Raw genomic sequence first — 18,412 nt, 5'->3', positions numbered from 1 at the left:
TCCGTTTCATTGGTGTATCAGTAAATTTTATCTTCATCGGGCTGTCAATGAAAACAACATTTTGGAGACAGAAACATCAACACAAAAAAACAAGAAAAAGTTACAAGAATAACAAAAACACATCAGTTAAATCTTTTAAACGTGTAACGAGGGACTCCGTTTGCAGTAACATAACACGCCCATGCTGCACACACAGTCAATAATGGTGTTCTTTTTATCTGTGTATCAGAGCCGCATGACCTTAGCTCATTGTACTTTCTCATGTTTTTCTGTGTGCGTCACAGATTAAAAACTAATTTCTAACCAGAAAACAGACTATACTGGCACAGCTGCAGTGATAGCAACTATGGGAATGTCATGGGCTATGAAATTAACGTGTTTTATGAAACATGATTGATACAATCTCAAGGTCACAGAGTGTATAAATGTGAGTAAACTGGTCTTTGTTGCTTTATCTATCTATTCTAGCTCACTGTAAACCTATACAAATGCATTTAAGGACAAGATTTTACTATTAAAGTAAAAAACTATATGAAACATCCACTGCAGACCTGCAGTATCCTGCCAACAGATCAGAAGCGTTAATTTCTGTGAAAGAGCTTTGTATAAAGAAATCAGCAAAACAGCATTGTCACATATTATTGGATTTTACTTTGATTTTAATAATTTGAGCACAATAAAGATTAAAAATTAGGTAAATAAAGACTGCATTACAGGCTGCATCTATTCAAAATTCACAAAAAAAAAATACATTACATTTTGCAAATTGATTAAAAAAACAGAAAATAGCAGAACATGCTGCAAAATCAAAGCATCTGTAATTGTAATTGCAAAAACGTACACACAGTACAAATTGTTTTTGAAAGCTATTCTTAAATACAGTGTTTGAGTAAAAGTACAACATTTGTAAAAATATGCTGCAGAACGCCTTTGGCTAGTTTTATGTTGAACTTCAAAAAATATTATGACATTTTAGTTTCATGTCTGTATCTACTAAATAAGGCACAGCTGTAACAGCAGCAGGGAGTGACTGTTTGGCAACATGTACGTGTTTTTATTAATCACTGCAAAGCTTAAAGCATTGGTAAGTGGTAAGATGCCTGTTAGTTACGCAGTGTACACATAAAATATGTTCACACTCAGTATTATTGTATATCTCACTGTAATGAAGTTTGCTATGGTTAAAGATTATGTCCTCACAGTAGTGCTCTATTAAAGTCTTCACCAGCCAGTAAGCTCTTCAAACTTTTTGTCACGACATTTGATGGCACATAAAAGTTATTTGCCTCCAATGTGATATTCAGTAGAAAAGAGCCTGTGATTTGCTGATTTCTAGTCCCTGTTGACTGTAATTTACAATAACAGTAGTGATATTAGGCCTACTTACTCGCCATGCAGTTTGCTTTTAGCATCGGATTCTCATGAAACACAAAAGCCAGAAAGGAGAAAGAAGAAACATTTAAAAAGTGCTGATGGTTAAGAAAATGTCACATAAGACTTTTTTTAAACTTATCTTATTTGTATACTAAATCATTTTTTAGCTGAAATTTTTCAGAAAAACATGAGATTAAAAAAATGAAAAACAACACAAAGAAGCTTTTATTCAACAATCCATCCATCACCCATTTTTCTATTTACTTCACCACTTAATTGTTTGTGCATATGCAAGGAGCTGTTGGAAATTGGAAAACCTAAATGTGGTAAACATAAATATTCAAAGAAAGGGGGAAAAAATCAAAGTATAAAGCTGGTACCTACATTTCCATTAGTTCTTTTTTTTTTGTTTGTGCGCACCAATAATTTATTGCACACGGGATAAATGTTTCCTAAACCCATGATGATGTGCATATAATTGATATTGCATAGACTTTGTTTCTAAATAACAACTGACCTGACCCCATTATAAAAGATATAAGACTAAAAATATCACCCAATGGGTTGATAACATATGTCAATATTAAAATGTGAAAATAAGAACAACCAAATTACAGATTGTCCAAATTGTTTTCTTTAAATTGCCTATTTTGTCAAGTTTGGCTGCTAAAGTTTGTCTATTTAACCTCGCTAACCTTTCTGCAGCACATTCAGAGTTTTGTGAACTACACATGGATGGTGAGGTACAAAACTCCAATCGACGAATCTACCAACCAGCTCATCTGGTCCTTCTTCGTGGCTGTTTTAAGTGTGCGATGCTGGGCTGGGGCTGTTCACAGTGGAAGCCTTCCTGTCACCTATGGCCAGTAATTGCATAAGCATTTGTTGTTTATTAACAGCAGGCACTGCCTTTCAGACACTCTGATCTCTCAGATATTAACAGGAGGATATATTAGGCCAGGGATGTCAAACTCGTTTAACACTGAGGGCCTCATACAGCCCACTTTGATTTTATGTGTGTTGGACCAGTGAAACTGGTACTTCAATAACATGTTTCAGCAATTTCAACTGAAACATGTTATTGAAGTACACACTATCTGCATGGCTTAAATTGTCAGAAGTACATGTGTAAATTTACAGGAGTCTATAATTTGGTGATAGAGGATGTCTTTATCAGCAGGGAAAGCTGTAAAACTTATAAAAATACAGTGAAAAGTCCAAGATTTATGTCCTCCTTCACATTTTCCAAAGCCATCCAATGCACCACATTGGAATCTTGGCTATTTTTATTCTCCTCCATTATGTAAAATGCAAAAATGAACTGATACTGCCACTGTAAAGAAACAATTGTTTTCATTCGTCAGAACTTTTAATGTTGTAACTGACCACACTAGTAAACCTCAGTAAAGATCTATTCATTGGCAGACTGATGGAACAGACTTTGGATGTAATCCTTGTGGTATTTCTGTGTCCAACAGCTTTACAGTGGCTGTGGCAGGAGGACAACTTAAAGATGGAGTTGGACGACATGCAGTTGGAGCGGGAGAGGTCTCAGGGAGAAAAGGCAAAGACTGTAAAGGATCTGCTCACCTCTCGCTGTGTGCGATGGCAACTGCTGACTCTAGCCATCCCTTGTGCTGGCCTTCAGTTTTGCGGCATCAATGCTGTATGCTTATGTTTCTCTGCCGATATGACAGTTATCAACTTAAATCTGTTCGAAATTGCAGTTTCTAGTTCCCTTTCATCTGTCATCCTCTTGTTCAGCTGTGCTTCTACGCCTTTGACATCTTCCGTGAGTCTGGAGTGCCAGAGGACAAGATGCATTACTTGGCCATTGGTATTGGAGCAACAGAGCTCATCGCTATAACGTTGTGTGTAAGTAAAGTTGCATAAATTAGACTTTACATCTAAAAAGCTCTTGGTTATTGGGTGATTCTAAAAATGTCTTTTAGTTTTACTTCTTGGGCACGATTCTGCACATTTGATCATTTACATAAATAATAAAGAAGTAAAGACTGGGAAAGAGGAAAGAACATGCTCGATACGAAGATTTCATAAAAAATAATCAAACATGAAGAACATTGTTATCAGTTTTTGCTTATTTGCTGTGCATCAGTCCTTCTTGATCGATCATACTGGCAGAAAGAAACTTATGGGCTATGGCTATCTACTGATGGGTATCACCATGTGTGTTCTTACCGTCATGTTGTCAATCAAGGTAAATACATTCAGCGCATTTCCTCTTCTTCTGTTGTATGTTAGAGGATTCATTCCATCAATCCAACTTTTACAGGATCTGAATTCATGGATCCCGTATGTGAACATCACTCTGATCTTTTGTGTCATTTGCATTTATGAGCTTGGGCCTTGTGAGTTACTCCTTTTTTTTTTTTTTTTTACCCAACTCCTATATAAAAGATTTCTGCGCCCATACTTGACTGAGCTTCATATCTAAATAGCTTTTTAATGTTTGAATCTTCTTGCAGCTGGAGTGTCTATGGTTCTCCTTGCTGACCTCTTCCTACAAGTCTGGCGTCCTTCTGCTTATGTGGTTTGTGGGACCATCAACTGGCTCTACATGTTTGTTATAGGGTTGTTGTTTGGCTATATTGTGGTAAGATAGCCACTGTAGATATACCATAATGTATCTCCATCGTTATATGTGTATTTACTCTATGCCACCCTGCTAGGCAGGACCTCCCAGCTTAAGCTGCAGTGACATACATATCAAAGAGTTTAAAAAATGTCTTAAACCAAGTGTTTACAATAGTCTAAATCCCTAAACTTGTGGTTTTACCGTTGTTCATTCTGCATGGCTTATTTGTGCATCTGCATTGTGTTTTAGTTTTAGTGTATTAATTTGTGCTCGTGATTCAGCCCTCTTACGCTTAAAATCTAAAAAGAGTAATGACACAAAGAGGAAGAACATATTCATACTCCATTTTCTTCTTAATTTAAAAAAAACAAACAAAAAAAAAAAAAACATGACATAAACCAACACTCCATAAATTCAGTAATTTGATTTAAAGTTACCTAGCTGTAGCTTAAGGAAAACAATATAGATCATTTAATTTTACCTTTCAGTTCAGACCCATTTTAATTAAAGTTGTTTGTCTACTTTGTTAGATTAAAACACAGGACACTACATTATTACAGTTATTATCACGATCAAACAGAAGCTATGATGGTTCTCATTTTGTCAAAAAGAGTGGCACTGCGACAAAGTGGGTAATTGTTGGCACTAAAGTGATCATGTGGGTGAAATACTTCACAACAAACCAGGCGATTTAAGTGACCGTGAACACGCCACTGAGTATTTCAGAGAGATTTTCCTCACAACCACCTCTAGGGTTTTTTTTAGAGAATGGTGAAAAAAAAAAAAAAATCCAGTGAGCAGCAGTTCTCTGGGTGAAAATGCCTCGTTGATGCCAGAGGTTAGAGAAGAGCCAGACTGCTCCAAACTGATAGGAAGGCAACAGTAACTCAAACAACTGCTCATTACAAACAATGATCTCCACAAAAGCATCTCTAAATGCACACGAAAAACTGTAAGGAACTGGACTACAGCTGCAAAAGACCAAGTACGAGTAATAACAAGACAACAGTTGGGGGGGCTTAAGTTGCAATTTATTTGATGCTCACCTCTGTACCAAGACAAGAGATGAGACTCAATAACAGAGTACAAAAACAAATATCTATAGAAAAGTAAGCTTATATTGAAATATGTCCAAAGACGTTATAACAAAACATGTAGCTCACATGTTTTAAGAGCAATCGTGTACGATGATAAAATACCAAGTGAACATATTTTACATTTGTGTTTTTATACAAAAGTGTCAATGCGAGTCACTCTGTACAATAATTAACCTATAGAAAAGAGGACCTTTTTTTTTTTAATCCACTGCTGTGCACAATCAGTATTTGGAAGGCACTTCGCAACAGACAAAAAGCACAAAGCAAAAACACCCAGGCCGAAATAATACGTCATGTTTTACACTGGAGTACCAACATAAATGAAACAAATTATACATCCCTGTGGGGGAGGAAAAAAATCAAACCAACTACAAAAAAAGAAAGGTTGAATTACATCCTTACAGCATTTTACACTTGTCTTGAAATAATAATTATGACAACACAACCCTTATTACCTTTCAAAGAGTAAATACTAGTGCAGAGTGGATCAAAAAAGAAAACTCAAAAAAGGTCAGCTGGCAGCCTGAGCGCTACCGGAGCAGAGTTATAGTACAGTGAGCAGTGAAACGACTACTGCCACCAACCAGTGATCGACAATCAGTCCCCACCTCGGCTCGCATGCCAGAACATGCAGTTTACCCTTCAAATGGCCATAACTTAACATCCCTCCACAAAACAGACAAGAAAAAAAACAAACAAAACCAACGGAGAAAAAAAAAAAAAAAAAAAATCTTTTTATGTACAGGACCACCACTTACAAACACTGATCATATTGGTTGGTTCTTTTATATATCTATATATATATATATATTTATATATATTTATAGAGGTGTATATGGAAGGTATATACACTTGTTACAATCACAATATAACTATAAATAATAAGGGAATGTACTGAATTTAACAGACTCAATTACCCACAAATAATAATTAAGCAGAAAGCAGGAAACAGATCAAACAGAAAGTCACACACAATTATACACTCTGTTTTTGTTAACAGAGAAACACACACACAGTTTGCTGCTGGACCCAGCCTGATTTGCATCATGATACACTTTTAAAGCACAAAAACAAAACACCAACCAATGAAAAATGAGGTCCACATGACACTAAATCATTAAATTTAGAGCATTAAAAAGAGCAGATCCCTTTCCACAAATGTTTCAGTGCCACCTGTCGGTGTTTTCTGATTCACCACCACTACAACAAAGAGGGATGAAAGAACATTGTGAAAAACTGGGATTTGTGTTTGTCGGTAATTTAATCAATAAAGTGAATTACATCTGCAGATACATGGGTTACTTTTTATATAAATTCAAAGCATCGGCTGGTTTCAGCTTCAAAACACCAATTCTTCGGGTCTTTAACCGTCAGCCACACCGAAGATGTTGCGTTGTGCTTCAAGACACTGTAAAAGGATTTTTTCCCCTACCCTTATAAGCACACATGAATGTCTGTGAATAAACACAGTGAGACACCCAGACAGGTACTGTCTGTGACCATTGCGGAAAGCGCAGCACGCGGCGGCAACAACACAGCAATAGCAATCTAAGAGGAGGGAGAAGAGTAACAGGACACGAAACAATGACACATTAAAGAAAGCCAAATATGTTCTGCTGACTCACAGGTTGGTGGATCACATTGCAAATCTTTCCTCGAACCCTCTCGATGTCTGTTGCACAACACACACAAACAACAAACACGCATCTATATTTAATATAATTTAGAGTGAAAATAATCAAACTGAGCAAATCACAAGATTTTTGTTTTCACACAATGAAAGGGGGAAAAAAAGAACTACACAAAATCAAGGGCATTAATAAGTTAATAAAATATAATCTACATTTCTCAAAATATATACCGAAAATATACCTGACCTTGGTCCCTGTTTCATTTACACAACTGATTTAACACCTAAAAAAAAACAAGACTGGGAAACGCTGTCCATGTAGCAGGAAAACAAACCTCAACGCTAACAAGCTTATGACGATTCAAGACAGATTTTGCATCCAAATATGTTAAAAAGAAAAAGAAAAAGAAATCTCATAGGAAAAGCATTCAGGTACACTGTGAAGATCACAACAATAAATGGCTTCCCTCTCCTTAAAGGAACATTTCACAAATAATTCAACTCAACACATAACAAAGGGCTTTTTAAGTGCTTCCTAACACCTACCAGTCCTACTCACTGGCATAAGAACTGACACTTGACACACTGGAAGCAAAAAAAAAAAAGGAAAAGAAACAGCATGAAATGCACATCAAGCCTGTTATTAATATTTCTTCTTTAGCATTTAACAGATTAAAAAAAGCCCTGCTAGCAAACTTTAAGCCAAATTAAATCTCTTTACTTAAGAAAAAAAAAGTCCTCTCTTAAAGGTAGTAAGTAAGGTAATGAATACAGAATTTAGCCCTCTTGTTGCTCTGAGGTAAAGACATCTGTTTAAAGACTTAAGGGGAGCGTAAGGATATAAAGCATTAAAAATTCACTGTGATGGCCATGGGTCTATTAACCAAGTACACCAGAGTAGGTGAAGTGAGCAAAAGGACAAAGATTACTTTACGTTTTAACGATGCAGTACAGAATTCATCTCAAACATGGGGATTTAACTGTGATTGGTAAATCACACATAAAAGCTGAAAGCCCTTTTCAGACGTGCGCTCCTTTGACTGAATGTCTTGGTCACTTTTCTTTAACAATTACCAAACTCGTTAGGTCAGACCTACAAGCGTTTATCCATCATGAATTCCACAAGAGAGACCTTGCTTCTAATAAGGAGTGTGGTTAATTACTCAATAACAGCAATACTTAATGCCACAAGCACAAAAATCTACTTACGGGAAACAGTGGGCTGAGTCTTTACACCAAATGGCTCTCTGTCATAGGAACATTAATGTTAAAGTGACCCATGTCTGAATTGTCTGATTGCCATCACTTTAACAAACTGATAAATATAATCAGGGTCTGAAAAGGGCTTTAAAGAAAACAGAACTTCGACACATCCCTAGCGGTTAAAGGAAATAAAGCCTTCATGTAATTTCTTTATAAAGCAAAATGCCAGACACATACATAATCTGGAAAAGTAGAAAAGGTAGGAATTATATGGCAGTCTTTCACAAAAATATTGGATACACATTAACCAACATGACAAAAAAAGAAAAAAAAAAAAAAGTAGTCTTGAGGCAAAGATATTCCCAAATACAGAGTATCTTCTGTGGGCAACCCAGCTTTGTCCTAAGAAAAAGTGGCTTTCCTGCAACTTGTAAAGCCTCAAGCAAAAAAGGTCACTTTCCTCCAAAATCAATTCCACTTTGACCCACCTCAGCGTCCACCAGTGAAGAGGCAAAAGCTGATTGAACTATCTGAAAGCCAAAGGACTCGAGCAGAGACATGTTTTGTTGAGGGGAGAAGGGAGACGTCAGGGAAGGGGCTATATCACTCAAGCTGGACCCCGAAACGCCCTGGACCTTCTGGGCTTTGTGAACTCTGTGCTGGTGCTTGTTGAGGTAGGACTTTGTGCGGAAAGCCTGACCACAGATCCCGCAGATAAATTTCTTCTCAGGGTCCGTCTTGGCTTTAGATGCCTCTGGAGAGACCAAAGCCCCCGCAGAGGCGCCATTGCAGGGCAAAGAGGGCATCTCGAGTTCTGGTCCGTCGGTTTTGTGTGGAGATTTAAGCTCTTCGCTGTTGGACAAATCCCCGAATGAAGGATCTGATTCTTCCGATTCCAGGTGAGGACATTTACCAGCGTTTTCCTGCCCGTCTGAGGTAGATACAGCATGGACATGAAGAGGGAGGTGAGGCAAAAGAAAGGGGGGGGGGGGACAAATGGGAGAAAAAGAGAGGCATGAATTAGGCTTTAGGCTTTCTCAAAAAACATCTTTAATCCATTTGTTGGCTGGCACCTGAAAAGAAATAAAATGTAAACTTCGGGGGTCACATGAGAAAGCACCAAGCACGGGCAGAACCAGTTACGATGACTGAAAGACATGAATAATTAAATACAGTTCTTTCCAAAATGTGGCTACAGCATTTAACTACACAGTCATCTAGCTCAGTCCATTTGCCCGGTGTCCACTGAGAATTCTGCTGTGCTCATCCAACCAATAGGCCATGCTAGCACCATGCCCCCACCCACCCTCCTGCTGGACTGTACTGACCTGTGACAGGCCCATGGACGGGGAAGCCAGGCACCCCGCCAGAGCGACACTCCCAGAAATATGGAGCCCCACCTGGCTTCCCCATGAGCAGCTCAGGCTGCAAGCAGAGGGTTGAATGGCCAGGCTGGGGAAGAACTGGGTGTCCAGAGAGCCCATGAAAGCGCCCCTCTGCCTCAGACGAGGTGAGAAGCAGCTGGCGACTGGCGCACAGGTCTACACAGCACCCAGCCAGGGAGAAAGGAAGGGGGAGGGACAGATATAACAGGCCGGTGGAAACCATACGGACAAAAATACCTTTACTTCATCACTAGTGTTAATGCTGTTTGTACACAGTATACTAGACATGTACAGTACTGAAAATGAGCCCATGCTGAGTGAGTCCCTTCACTAAAGCTGGCGTTGATGAATGAATTAACCTTTTCTTCAGCTCACAGTCAACAAACAATAAATCCCTGGCTGCCTGACTGCTTTAATCAAACTGTGCCATTTCATTATAATCCTTGCTGAAACTTGATTTGTTAAACACAGGTGCAATTAAAAAAACTACACGGGATCCTTTGATTGCACATGCTGGCTCATTAAAGCAGCTAAAGAATGGAGCCAGCAATTAATGTCACCAGATGCATCTGCGAATCCAGCTGTATCTTGTCACAATGCCCCCCCAGGGAGAGAAGTGTAACGTTCACACGTCTCACTGGTCCTGTGACACGAAGTGAAGGTTACAGGTAAAAGAACAAAAAAGAAGTAGAGGGGAAAAAAAAAAAAAAAGGGGGGGGGGGGGGACGTGTGCTTGTCAGTGGTGTCGGTAAATGTCTGTATAACCAGGGGCGCACATAAGTGGTCCGCAGGTGCGCATTCGCTGTTAAAATAAAAGATGAACACCAGATAAGAAGTAGCAACGCGCGTTTGCGCACATAAAATTTTCTGGAGGACAGACATTTGTTTAGAACTCTTAAAGATGTCGAAGAAGCTCCTTTAAGCAATTACTTTGGTGTTCCTCCACCTCCAAAGAAATGTCAGAAGGAGTCCGAACCGCAAAAGAAGCGCGTATTCTCGGAAAAGTGGTTGCAGGAGGTGAGCTGGCTTCAAACAAATGATGAACGCACAGAGCTCTAGCGGACAAAAACAGCGCCTTTTATAAGTACGCGAACGCGCGTTGCAACTTCTTATCTGGTGCGCAGCGCGTCTTTTATTTTGACAGCGAATGCGCACCTGCGGACCACTTATGTGCACCCCTGTGTGTGTAACTGTATTTCCCTGTATTTAAGTTTTACAGCCTTTTCTGCTGATGAAAACCTCCCGCATTCATTCTATACTGAAGTTGTGAAGAACTAGAGAAATTGAAAAGTTCATGTCTTCCTATTATGTATTATTGAAATTTCTAGGTTTTTTGTTTTGTTTAAAACAACAACAACAACAACAACAAAACCCAAAAAACCTTGTTTATAAATAAAGGACAGTCTGACCAAATACCTAACAGAACTTGTTCTTTAATTTTACACATTTAGCAAGTAGAAAAACTGAGACCTACAGTCGAAACTGCACTTCTCCATATTATATGTTAATATCTAATTGCTTAAATGTTTAAATGTCTTTACACCGACAGAAAGGAGAGTTTTGCTGGTCCAGTACACTTAAAGATCAAATTGGCTGTATGTGGCCTATGAGGTAAAACAAGTTTAACTTATCTGGTATAAACATGCTTTTTTTGTGTCATTTCAACAGAAGCTCACTTTCCTTTATAAGGTTTAGAAGTTTAAAAAAAGAAAGAAGACCAGCTATCCCCCAAACTAGATCCTGACCAATATTATCAGTTAATATTGTCCAATCACAGATATATAATCAATAACGGTGGGCAACTTTTCAGATATATATATGGAAGGCTTCTTTTAATGAAATATAGTAAATATAGTGCTGCAAGTTTGTGACATATATTGCTGGAAAAAAAATTAAATTTTTTAAGTAAGAACATCATTTTCCCTTTTTAGTATCAGAGCTTAATATATAGTGTAGTAATAGTGCTTTCTAATAGCTCTTTGACTAAAAGGTATGCATTTTCTGAAAAGACAGTTTGAAGTTGCTATTATAATTGTGACTGCTGCACTTAATTTTACAAATGCCACATATAATTTCAAAGCATCCTGCAGTGGTTCTTGGGATTCTCATGCTTAATTTGCACCTGTGACAGGTAAGAGGTGTGAATTTTAGAACCCTGTTGATGTTTCCACTGACATATTATGTGTAGTTGTTAATGTAATCCATTATTTTAAAAGCCCAAGTCATTAAATTGTAAATCAACAGAAGACAGCATTTTCTTTGATATTACATTTAACCACTTGTGGGTTCGGTTCACAGTTTCTCCAACAGAAATGGCACAACTACGAAAATTTCAATGAATCCAGGGCAAATGGAGCACACGTTAGGACGATCATGCAACACTGTGCATAGCCCAACAACAGTTGATGAACCAGCCAAGCAGATACAGACACTGTTAACCATACGGCCATGGCCATGCTGGACAGACACACGCGTACAAATAAAAGAAATGTGAATTAGTATGCGACCTGCTAACATGGTTGAGAGTAAAAAAAAAAAAAAAAAAAAAAAAAAAGGTCAGCTTAAGAATTACAAAAAAAAGGATAGATCTTCAGTTATTCCAAGTGGCAACAGGAATATGTAGGCAGTTTTCAAAACAAAACAGGGTTTAAAAGAATAGTTGTACGTACACATCACATTAGAAATAAAGCCTAAAGTTTGAGATGAGTCCAGGATGTTAAAAGATAAATTAGTTCTCCAACTACCAAACAGATTTAATGCTCTAGGGTGTGACAATAGTTTCCCGCAGCCCTACCACCCCGACCTTTGGCATGAGTCACGAAGCTGGCCTGAGCTCACTGGCATTTCCAGCTTTTTATGTAACACTGACCGCATGCCTAATTAACCTGGATATCATTAATAAAAAAATAAAAAAATTGGTGCCACAGTTAGAGAATAATTACAGCAACTGTCGTCACAGAGACGTGCAATACTTGACAAATGAAGGTGCAATAGTAAATGTTTCAGCAAAAAGCTTGGAAGCAGGAGCTGATGTATGCGTGTGTTAACATATACAGAGATGCAGCAGCATGTTTCTCCCCCCCCCAAAGAAAATAAATAAATAAACGGCCGCAGAACAAATGAAAGCCAGAAACATGAAAGTTTGGGATGGGGCGGGCGGCTGCTTGCCTTCCACTGAGCACTGGCGTCCCATGTGGTAAGGGTTGCCGTTGTGCATCTGCAGTTCCCCCCTTGGCTCAGGGAAGGTGTGCATTGTGGCAGAGGGGGGCAGTGGAGAACCGTGGTGTGTCTTTATATGCACCTTAAGGTAGGATGCGGTGGAGAAACCTGGGACCAAAGGAACAAAGAAGAAGGAAGTTGCTTGACACACTGACATCCCCGCCTGTGAGAGAGGTGTCCTGAAACAAAGGCGTACTGTTCGAGTTTGCTCCCACTCCATGATTCATTTCTGGATGTGTGGTGAACTGAGAATTGTACTGCTCCACAATGTCAAACAACAGAGCTTCAAACAGTTTTTTTTGTATTGTCTGGACTTGTAAAAATAAAGACAACATAATAATACTACAGTTTTACTAAGCCCCTGGGAGGAGAAAGGGCTTTTCCCATGGATCACAGTTCTTACAGATGGAATGACTCCTTTAAAAACACACTGAAATCAGTCTAAATATAATTAGATTTCTCCAATAAATTTTCAACAGTACTGAAGACACACGTCAGAACAGTAAATAATCAGGTCAGCCAGAGGAGTCCAACCTGCATGATCACTACTGGCCTGTTAGAGACTCTACTGAGTCTCACTCTCTGTAAAGGCCTAAAGATGCAAAAACCAGACACGTGAAGAAACCTTCAACATGTATGACTGAGACTGTAAGCACCATATGAAATTCAATGTTCAGACATGCAATTGCAAAAAACTAAAATCTGAACCCTCAGCAATTTCCAGGATACCTGAAATGACCGTCGTGACTTTAGTAGATCATTATAGCAACTTTTGCTGAACACCTGATGAGGACAAGGTTATGTTCAGAGTTTTGATTTAAAATCGACTGCAAGAGTAATTTTTTTGTCATTTCTTTTATTTAAGTGTGACACACGCACACCATCTGCTGAAGAACTGCATTTCATACATGCAACATGTTGAGCTGCACATGACTAATAACACTAAAAGAAGCCGTGAAGTTACAGCAACCCAAACTGTATGCGTCACCATTGTTGCAGGACTTTGCATGCATTCAGTTGGAGATGTCGAAAATGTGAAAACCTGCCCTTTATGTTCGGTCCCCAACCAGCTGCCAAGTCAGTTTTACAATACTGGAACCGCAGCTAATAAAACAGACTGACCAGTTCACTAATTTAGTCACAGGCTCTTAATCACCAGGAATAATCGAGTGATAAAATCCACTTTGTTTTGATCTGGCCACATCTCGCATCAGGCTGTGAAAAAGTATGAGGCGTGAATGCACAGAGTAGTCTTTAATATTTAAGTGCGTCGAGCTTAGTTTCACACCAGTTCTGTGCTGCTGTCGCATTAGAAATGAACTGCGTCGCTGAGAGCACACGGAGCGCTTAAATAAGATCAAACAGATCACACATTTTTGGCAGCATTGCCAAATTCCCTCATTTGCAGCAGAGTGGACTTCCAAACTTTTTTATATTCTTTATCACCCATTTATCTGACAGTGTCTTCGACTGATATGAAATGACGCATCAAACACCCTCTTATACGAGTGCACGGCCTGGAGCAGAAAGTTGGTCAGCACTGTTTTAGGTTTTTCAATCTAGCCAATGATAAGAAAAACTCGCTTACTTAACTGGAATTACAGTACGCACTTCTGGGCTGTGAGTGATTAATGAAGCCTCCCCAATATAGGATTTTTAGGACAGAGAGATATTTGGCGATTTAAAAATCTGATATTCCAATATGCTATTCCTTCTTTTTTTAGACAAACGGATTTTGCCCAACAGTTATAGTTGCTGCTGTTGTTATCAGGGAACATTCAGAGTAATGGAGGAACAACTGATGGACGTTTTTCCCCACTTGTCTTCTTATTTCCATTTATTCACCATTATAAATGCTGATACTGGCTGATAATATTGGACCACCAATAAATCGGTCAGGCTTGTTTGTAAATCAGACTGATCTGTCTATGACTGTGATTCAGATGAAGATCACAGCAGATTTTATGGATAATCAACAGAGAAAAATTTGAGATGTAATTTTACATCCATGTAGTGAAGTTAATCTTCACAAACAGATTCACTGCCAGATTATGTTATTCAACTTCAACCCACAAGCTACAAGAGCAACCAACTAAAAAAAACAACTAAAATCTCTTATATAATCAAAATCTTACTTTTAAATATCACAAGATCACAAGGCAGTACATCAACCATAACTCTAGACTCGTGTCTTATTTTTCCTAAAAGCACATTTACTAATATATCAAATAATATCAGTCTGTATATTGTGAACATCCAGGACGTCAGCACCCTCTGGATATTGATCAAGATAAGGGGTAGAAAGGTTTCAGATTTCGAACCCGAGTACAACGCTGTTTTGTTTTTTGAAGGAATTACCTTTGTTGCAAATGCCACAGTAGTTATGAGTTCCTTCACTGTGTTTCTTGAGATGGTCTGTCATGTAGGCAGCTCGCAGGAACTTGCCGCAAACTTTGCAGGGGATTTTGTCCTCGTGGCATGCAAGGTGAGAGCGGAGACGATCTCTTGTGGCAAAAGAGGCATTACAAATCTGAAAGACAGAAATCACTGAGCTAATGCCTCTCACAGTAGAAAAAAAAAAGAAACTCATTAGATGCGGCTATTCACTAAGTAAGACAGACATATTGATCCTACCTGGCACTTGTGAGGTCTCTCTGTTGTGTGTACTTGTTTGATATGTCCATTCAGGTGGTCTGGTCTGAAAGAAAACAGTGCAAATTAAAGTCTGTGCATCATGAACTGATATGCCTGAAATCAGAACTCCCTGTTAACCTGTATGGAACTCTGTATATTAGTACTATATTAATTTCTCAATTGCATGAAAATCAATCACGAGAAGGAAGCTACTCAAATTAATTACATTCATTCATGTCTCAGAGAGCTGTCCTCCCACAGTGTGCAAGCTGGCAACGAGGTACAGGTGAGCTGTATGACATTAATATAACAAAGGAGTCCTTAAGAGGCTCCTTTGTTTTAAAAACAAAATAATCAAATCAAGGCTGAAGGTAAAGCAGCCTTTTCCTCAAAAGAGGGTTTACTAATAACATTAACAGTGTCACTGTTCTATTGAGGGGCTCTAGGAAGCCAGACTGGTGACCCTGTATGCTCACCAACCTGAAGCCAAAGTAGCTTAAGAGAAAACATAAAAGTATGTCTTCACAAAGGCGGCCAGTAAGAACTCTTCAGTCATACCTGTGCTGAGACACACAAGATTTCTGGAAAATTTGTGGAGAAAAAAAAAAAAAAAAAACTGCTGCTTTCTTCATCATGTCAGAAACATTAACCTCCAAAGCAGTAGGTGGAGGCAGTGAGCTAAAACCCAACCTTCAACTGGTTTGAGTATCTGAAAACAAAACATAGTGGTGATACTTTAACGATTACTTACACTGGTTATCCTGAATTTGACAGCTGTGGCAGGACGCATAGTGGGAGGTAAAGTAGTGATAATGTTATATGAAAGGTGCATGCATGGCTGCACGGCAGTAGTTAGAAACCATGGACAAGATCCTTAGCTGTTGGAAAGATGGTGGCGTCTGTGCATCTCTAAAAGCTGCTTTGACTGTTATATATAGAAGCACTCACTTGATACCGTCACATAATGGACTAAATTACATGTGCTGATTTACACATGTACCTTTAATTATATTAAGGAACAACAAAGCACATTTCTGTCTGGGATGATCTGGAAATTTAGGGCATTAAGACCCAGTAACAGCACTGTGTGTGGTTTTTGTTTTGTTTTTTACAACTCCCAACAGATTCTGACCAATTATCATCATCATCATCATCATCATTTATACATCTCATTCAACTCACCTTGAAAACCCTTTACCGCAGCTTTGGCACACATAGGGTTTGCCAACTGAGCCGTCGTGGGAGCGCACATGGTACGACATCCTGTCCTTGCGTTTGAACCGGAGCCCGCACACATGGCAGGCGTATGGCTTCTCCCCGGAGTGGGAGAGCTTGTGTCGGTTCAGGTGGTACACGTCGCGGAAAACTTTCCCGCAAATGTCACAGCCGACGTGCCGCCTGGTCCTCTCTCTCTTGCGGCCGTTGTCCAAGGCGAGGCCTCCGTGTAACTGTACGCCGTTTTCCAGCAGCCCGGGCTGAGATAGAAGAGAAATTCCGGCCGGGGCTGACAGGCTGTCGCTGAGGTTGTTTACAGCCCCGCTGGAGGCTCCGTGCTGCGCTTCGTGGTTCTTCAAGCGGGAAGCCTCGGTGAAAGCTTTGCCACAGGTCCCACAGGGAAACAGTCCGTTGTCTTTCTGGGGGCTGTTGTTAAAGTGAACAGCCTCCACGGCTCCGCCAGCTTTCTTTGGTCTCCCCCTGCACCGTTTCGACCCCGGGGAGCCAGCGTCGTGAGGAAACGCGTTCCCCGTTATTTCCGCGGATGGGGAGACTGGCAGTCCCTCAACGGGCTCCAACATTGGCACCGACGACTCGCCGCCGTCCTCCAGAATCGCGGCCGCGTCTTCACCTCCGTCCACATGCATCTGCATGCTGTTAGCAAAGCTCTGACCGTTCACCAGCATTCCCGTTCCGTTTACCAGACCCTGGTGAGCCACCGGGAAACCGAGCTCCGTGGCCCCCGTGGCCTGGAATAGACTGGCATCTCCTCCCCGAGAGGTCGGGACGAGGATTTGTACGTTAGACTGTTTGATAACCTCCTGACATATCTCAATAACCGAGCGCATCAAAAGAAATTTGGCAGCTGTCATCAACTCCGGGAAACACTCCAGTCGGACCACGATCCTAGACGTGTACGCGAAGTCCAGGATGTCTTTAAAAACTTTCGGGCTGATCGTATGCATCTCCAGCTCCTTGGCGTCGCCGTCGCCCTCAGTCTGACGGCTGAAGACCGACTCGAAGTACTCGCTGCAGGCGGCTAATACTGCTTTATGGGCAGGGAAGCTTTCCTCGCCGACGCGCAGGATCACATCGCAGAACCTGCCTCCATCTTTCCTCTGAATGTTGAGGTTGTGTAGCATCTCCGCACTGTGCTTGCTCACCTGGTAGGTGTACGAAGAAGTCCAAGACGGCTCTGCTACTTTCTCCATGCCGAATTCATCCAATAACAATGGTTGTTGGCGACAAAGGTCGGAGAAATGGCAGATTATGCGTGAGGATTTCGATCAACCGAAAGCAGCTAGCTACAAAATCCAAAACCAGCCGCCCCTCCCGTCGTTTTAGCATCTAACGTTAAAGGCTAGCAGTAGCAGCAGCAGGGAAAAATGGCAGCCCCCCAGCTTCCTGTGAACTTTGACCCTGCTTTCTTCAGGGTGGGGGTCGCTCGCTTTGTAATAATAAAAAATATATATCGATATCAGTGCTTTGACAGTGAACGTGTATTTTTTATTTTTCTCTGGTGGGATCGGCGCTGCAGCAGTACTCCGGCGCTGCAGAGGTCTTTCATTTCTTCATGCCTTATGTTTGTACGCAGGTCTCTTCCTGCCTGCTGTCTGTGAAAACCCCTCCCCCAACCAGCCAACCACAACCCCCTCCTCCCGTCACTCTTTATGAGCGCTGTCTGTGAGCCTATTCAAAACACATGCAGAGCACAATGCACCAGTCACTTCAGGTAAGGGTCGAGCTGCACAAGGCAATACAACTGTACTTATTAAATATACATCTCCACTGATGAACTGTAGCAATAATTTGGCTGTTTACCAGTTTTAGAAATGGGGGGGGGGGGGGGGGGGGTTAGTTAATATTCCTCAAGTGGAAAAAAAAAAATCACTAAATTACCGAGGTTGTCCACTCATCTGCTGACACAGAACACTGCAGGCTATTTACCACAACTCACTGGGCGACTTCAATAGTTACACTTTGCTAGAACCAGATTGGACCCCTTTTACTTGTAGAATAGCCATAATTATTCATAACAGACTTCAACAAGGTGCAGGAA

The 18,412-nt window shown here is 40.3% G+C and overlaps 1 protein-coding gene across 3 annotated transcripts; it reads right to left on the bottom strand.

Annotated features, from left to right (window-relative positions):
• Positions 1-4,979: 4,979 nt before the first annotated feature.
• On the bottom strand, positions 4,980-17,862 carry patz1 (POZ/BTB and AT hook containing zinc finger 1). 3 transcript variants are annotated; one of them, XM_080301224.1, is made up of 5 exons: positions 16,321-17,858; positions 15,139-15,202; positions 14,863-15,034; positions 9,229-9,441; positions 4,980-8,831 (listed from the first exon to the last, which is right to left on the bottom strand). In XM_080301224.1, exons 1-5 carry the CDS (start codon positions 17,562-17,564, stop codon positions 8,353-8,355), a joined length of 2,172 nt encoding a protein of 723 aa, XP_080157350.1. In that variant the 5' UTR covers positions 17,565-17,858; the 3' UTR covers positions 4,980-8,352. The 3 variants fall into 3 exon arrangements, with proteins under 3 accessions (XP_080157350.1, XP_026023210.1, XP_080157351.1); XM_026167425.2 differs by lacking the exon at positions 9,229-9,441 and having other exon boundaries at positions 16,321-17,856; XM_080301225.1 differs by lacking the exons at positions 4,980-8,831; positions 9,229-9,441 and adding an exon at positions 11,086-12,612 and having other exon boundaries at positions 16,321-17,862.
• Positions 17,863-18,412: the final 550 nt, after the last annotated feature.

This window comes from Astatotilapia calliptera, chromosome 5 (genome assembly GCF_964374335.1).
Source record: "Astatotilapia calliptera chromosome 5, fAstCal68.1, whole genome shotgun sequence".
Taxonomy (NCBI): domain Eukaryota; kingdom Metazoa; phylum Chordata; class Actinopteri; order Cichliformes; family Cichlidae; genus Astatotilapia; species Astatotilapia calliptera.
The sequence above is the reverse complement of the archived record's forward strand: the minus strand, read 5'-3'. Positions and strand labels throughout refer to the sequence as shown.

Excerpts from the sequence above, each read along its gene's own strand:
- patz1 (XM_080301224.1), bottom strand. The coding sequence starts at position 17,564 with ATGGAGAAAGTAGCAGAGCCGTCTTGGACTTCTTCGTACACCTACCAG. Across the intron at positions 15,035-15,138 it reads AGAGACCTCACAAGTGCCAG|ATTTGTAATGCCTCTTTTGC; the intron begins GTAGGATCAATA and ends TCTGTCTTTCAG. Across the intron at positions 9,442-14,862 it reads CTGTGGCATTTGCAACAAAG|ACCTGTGCGCCAGTCGCCAG; the intron begins GTAATTCCTTCA and ends GGTGCTGTGTAG.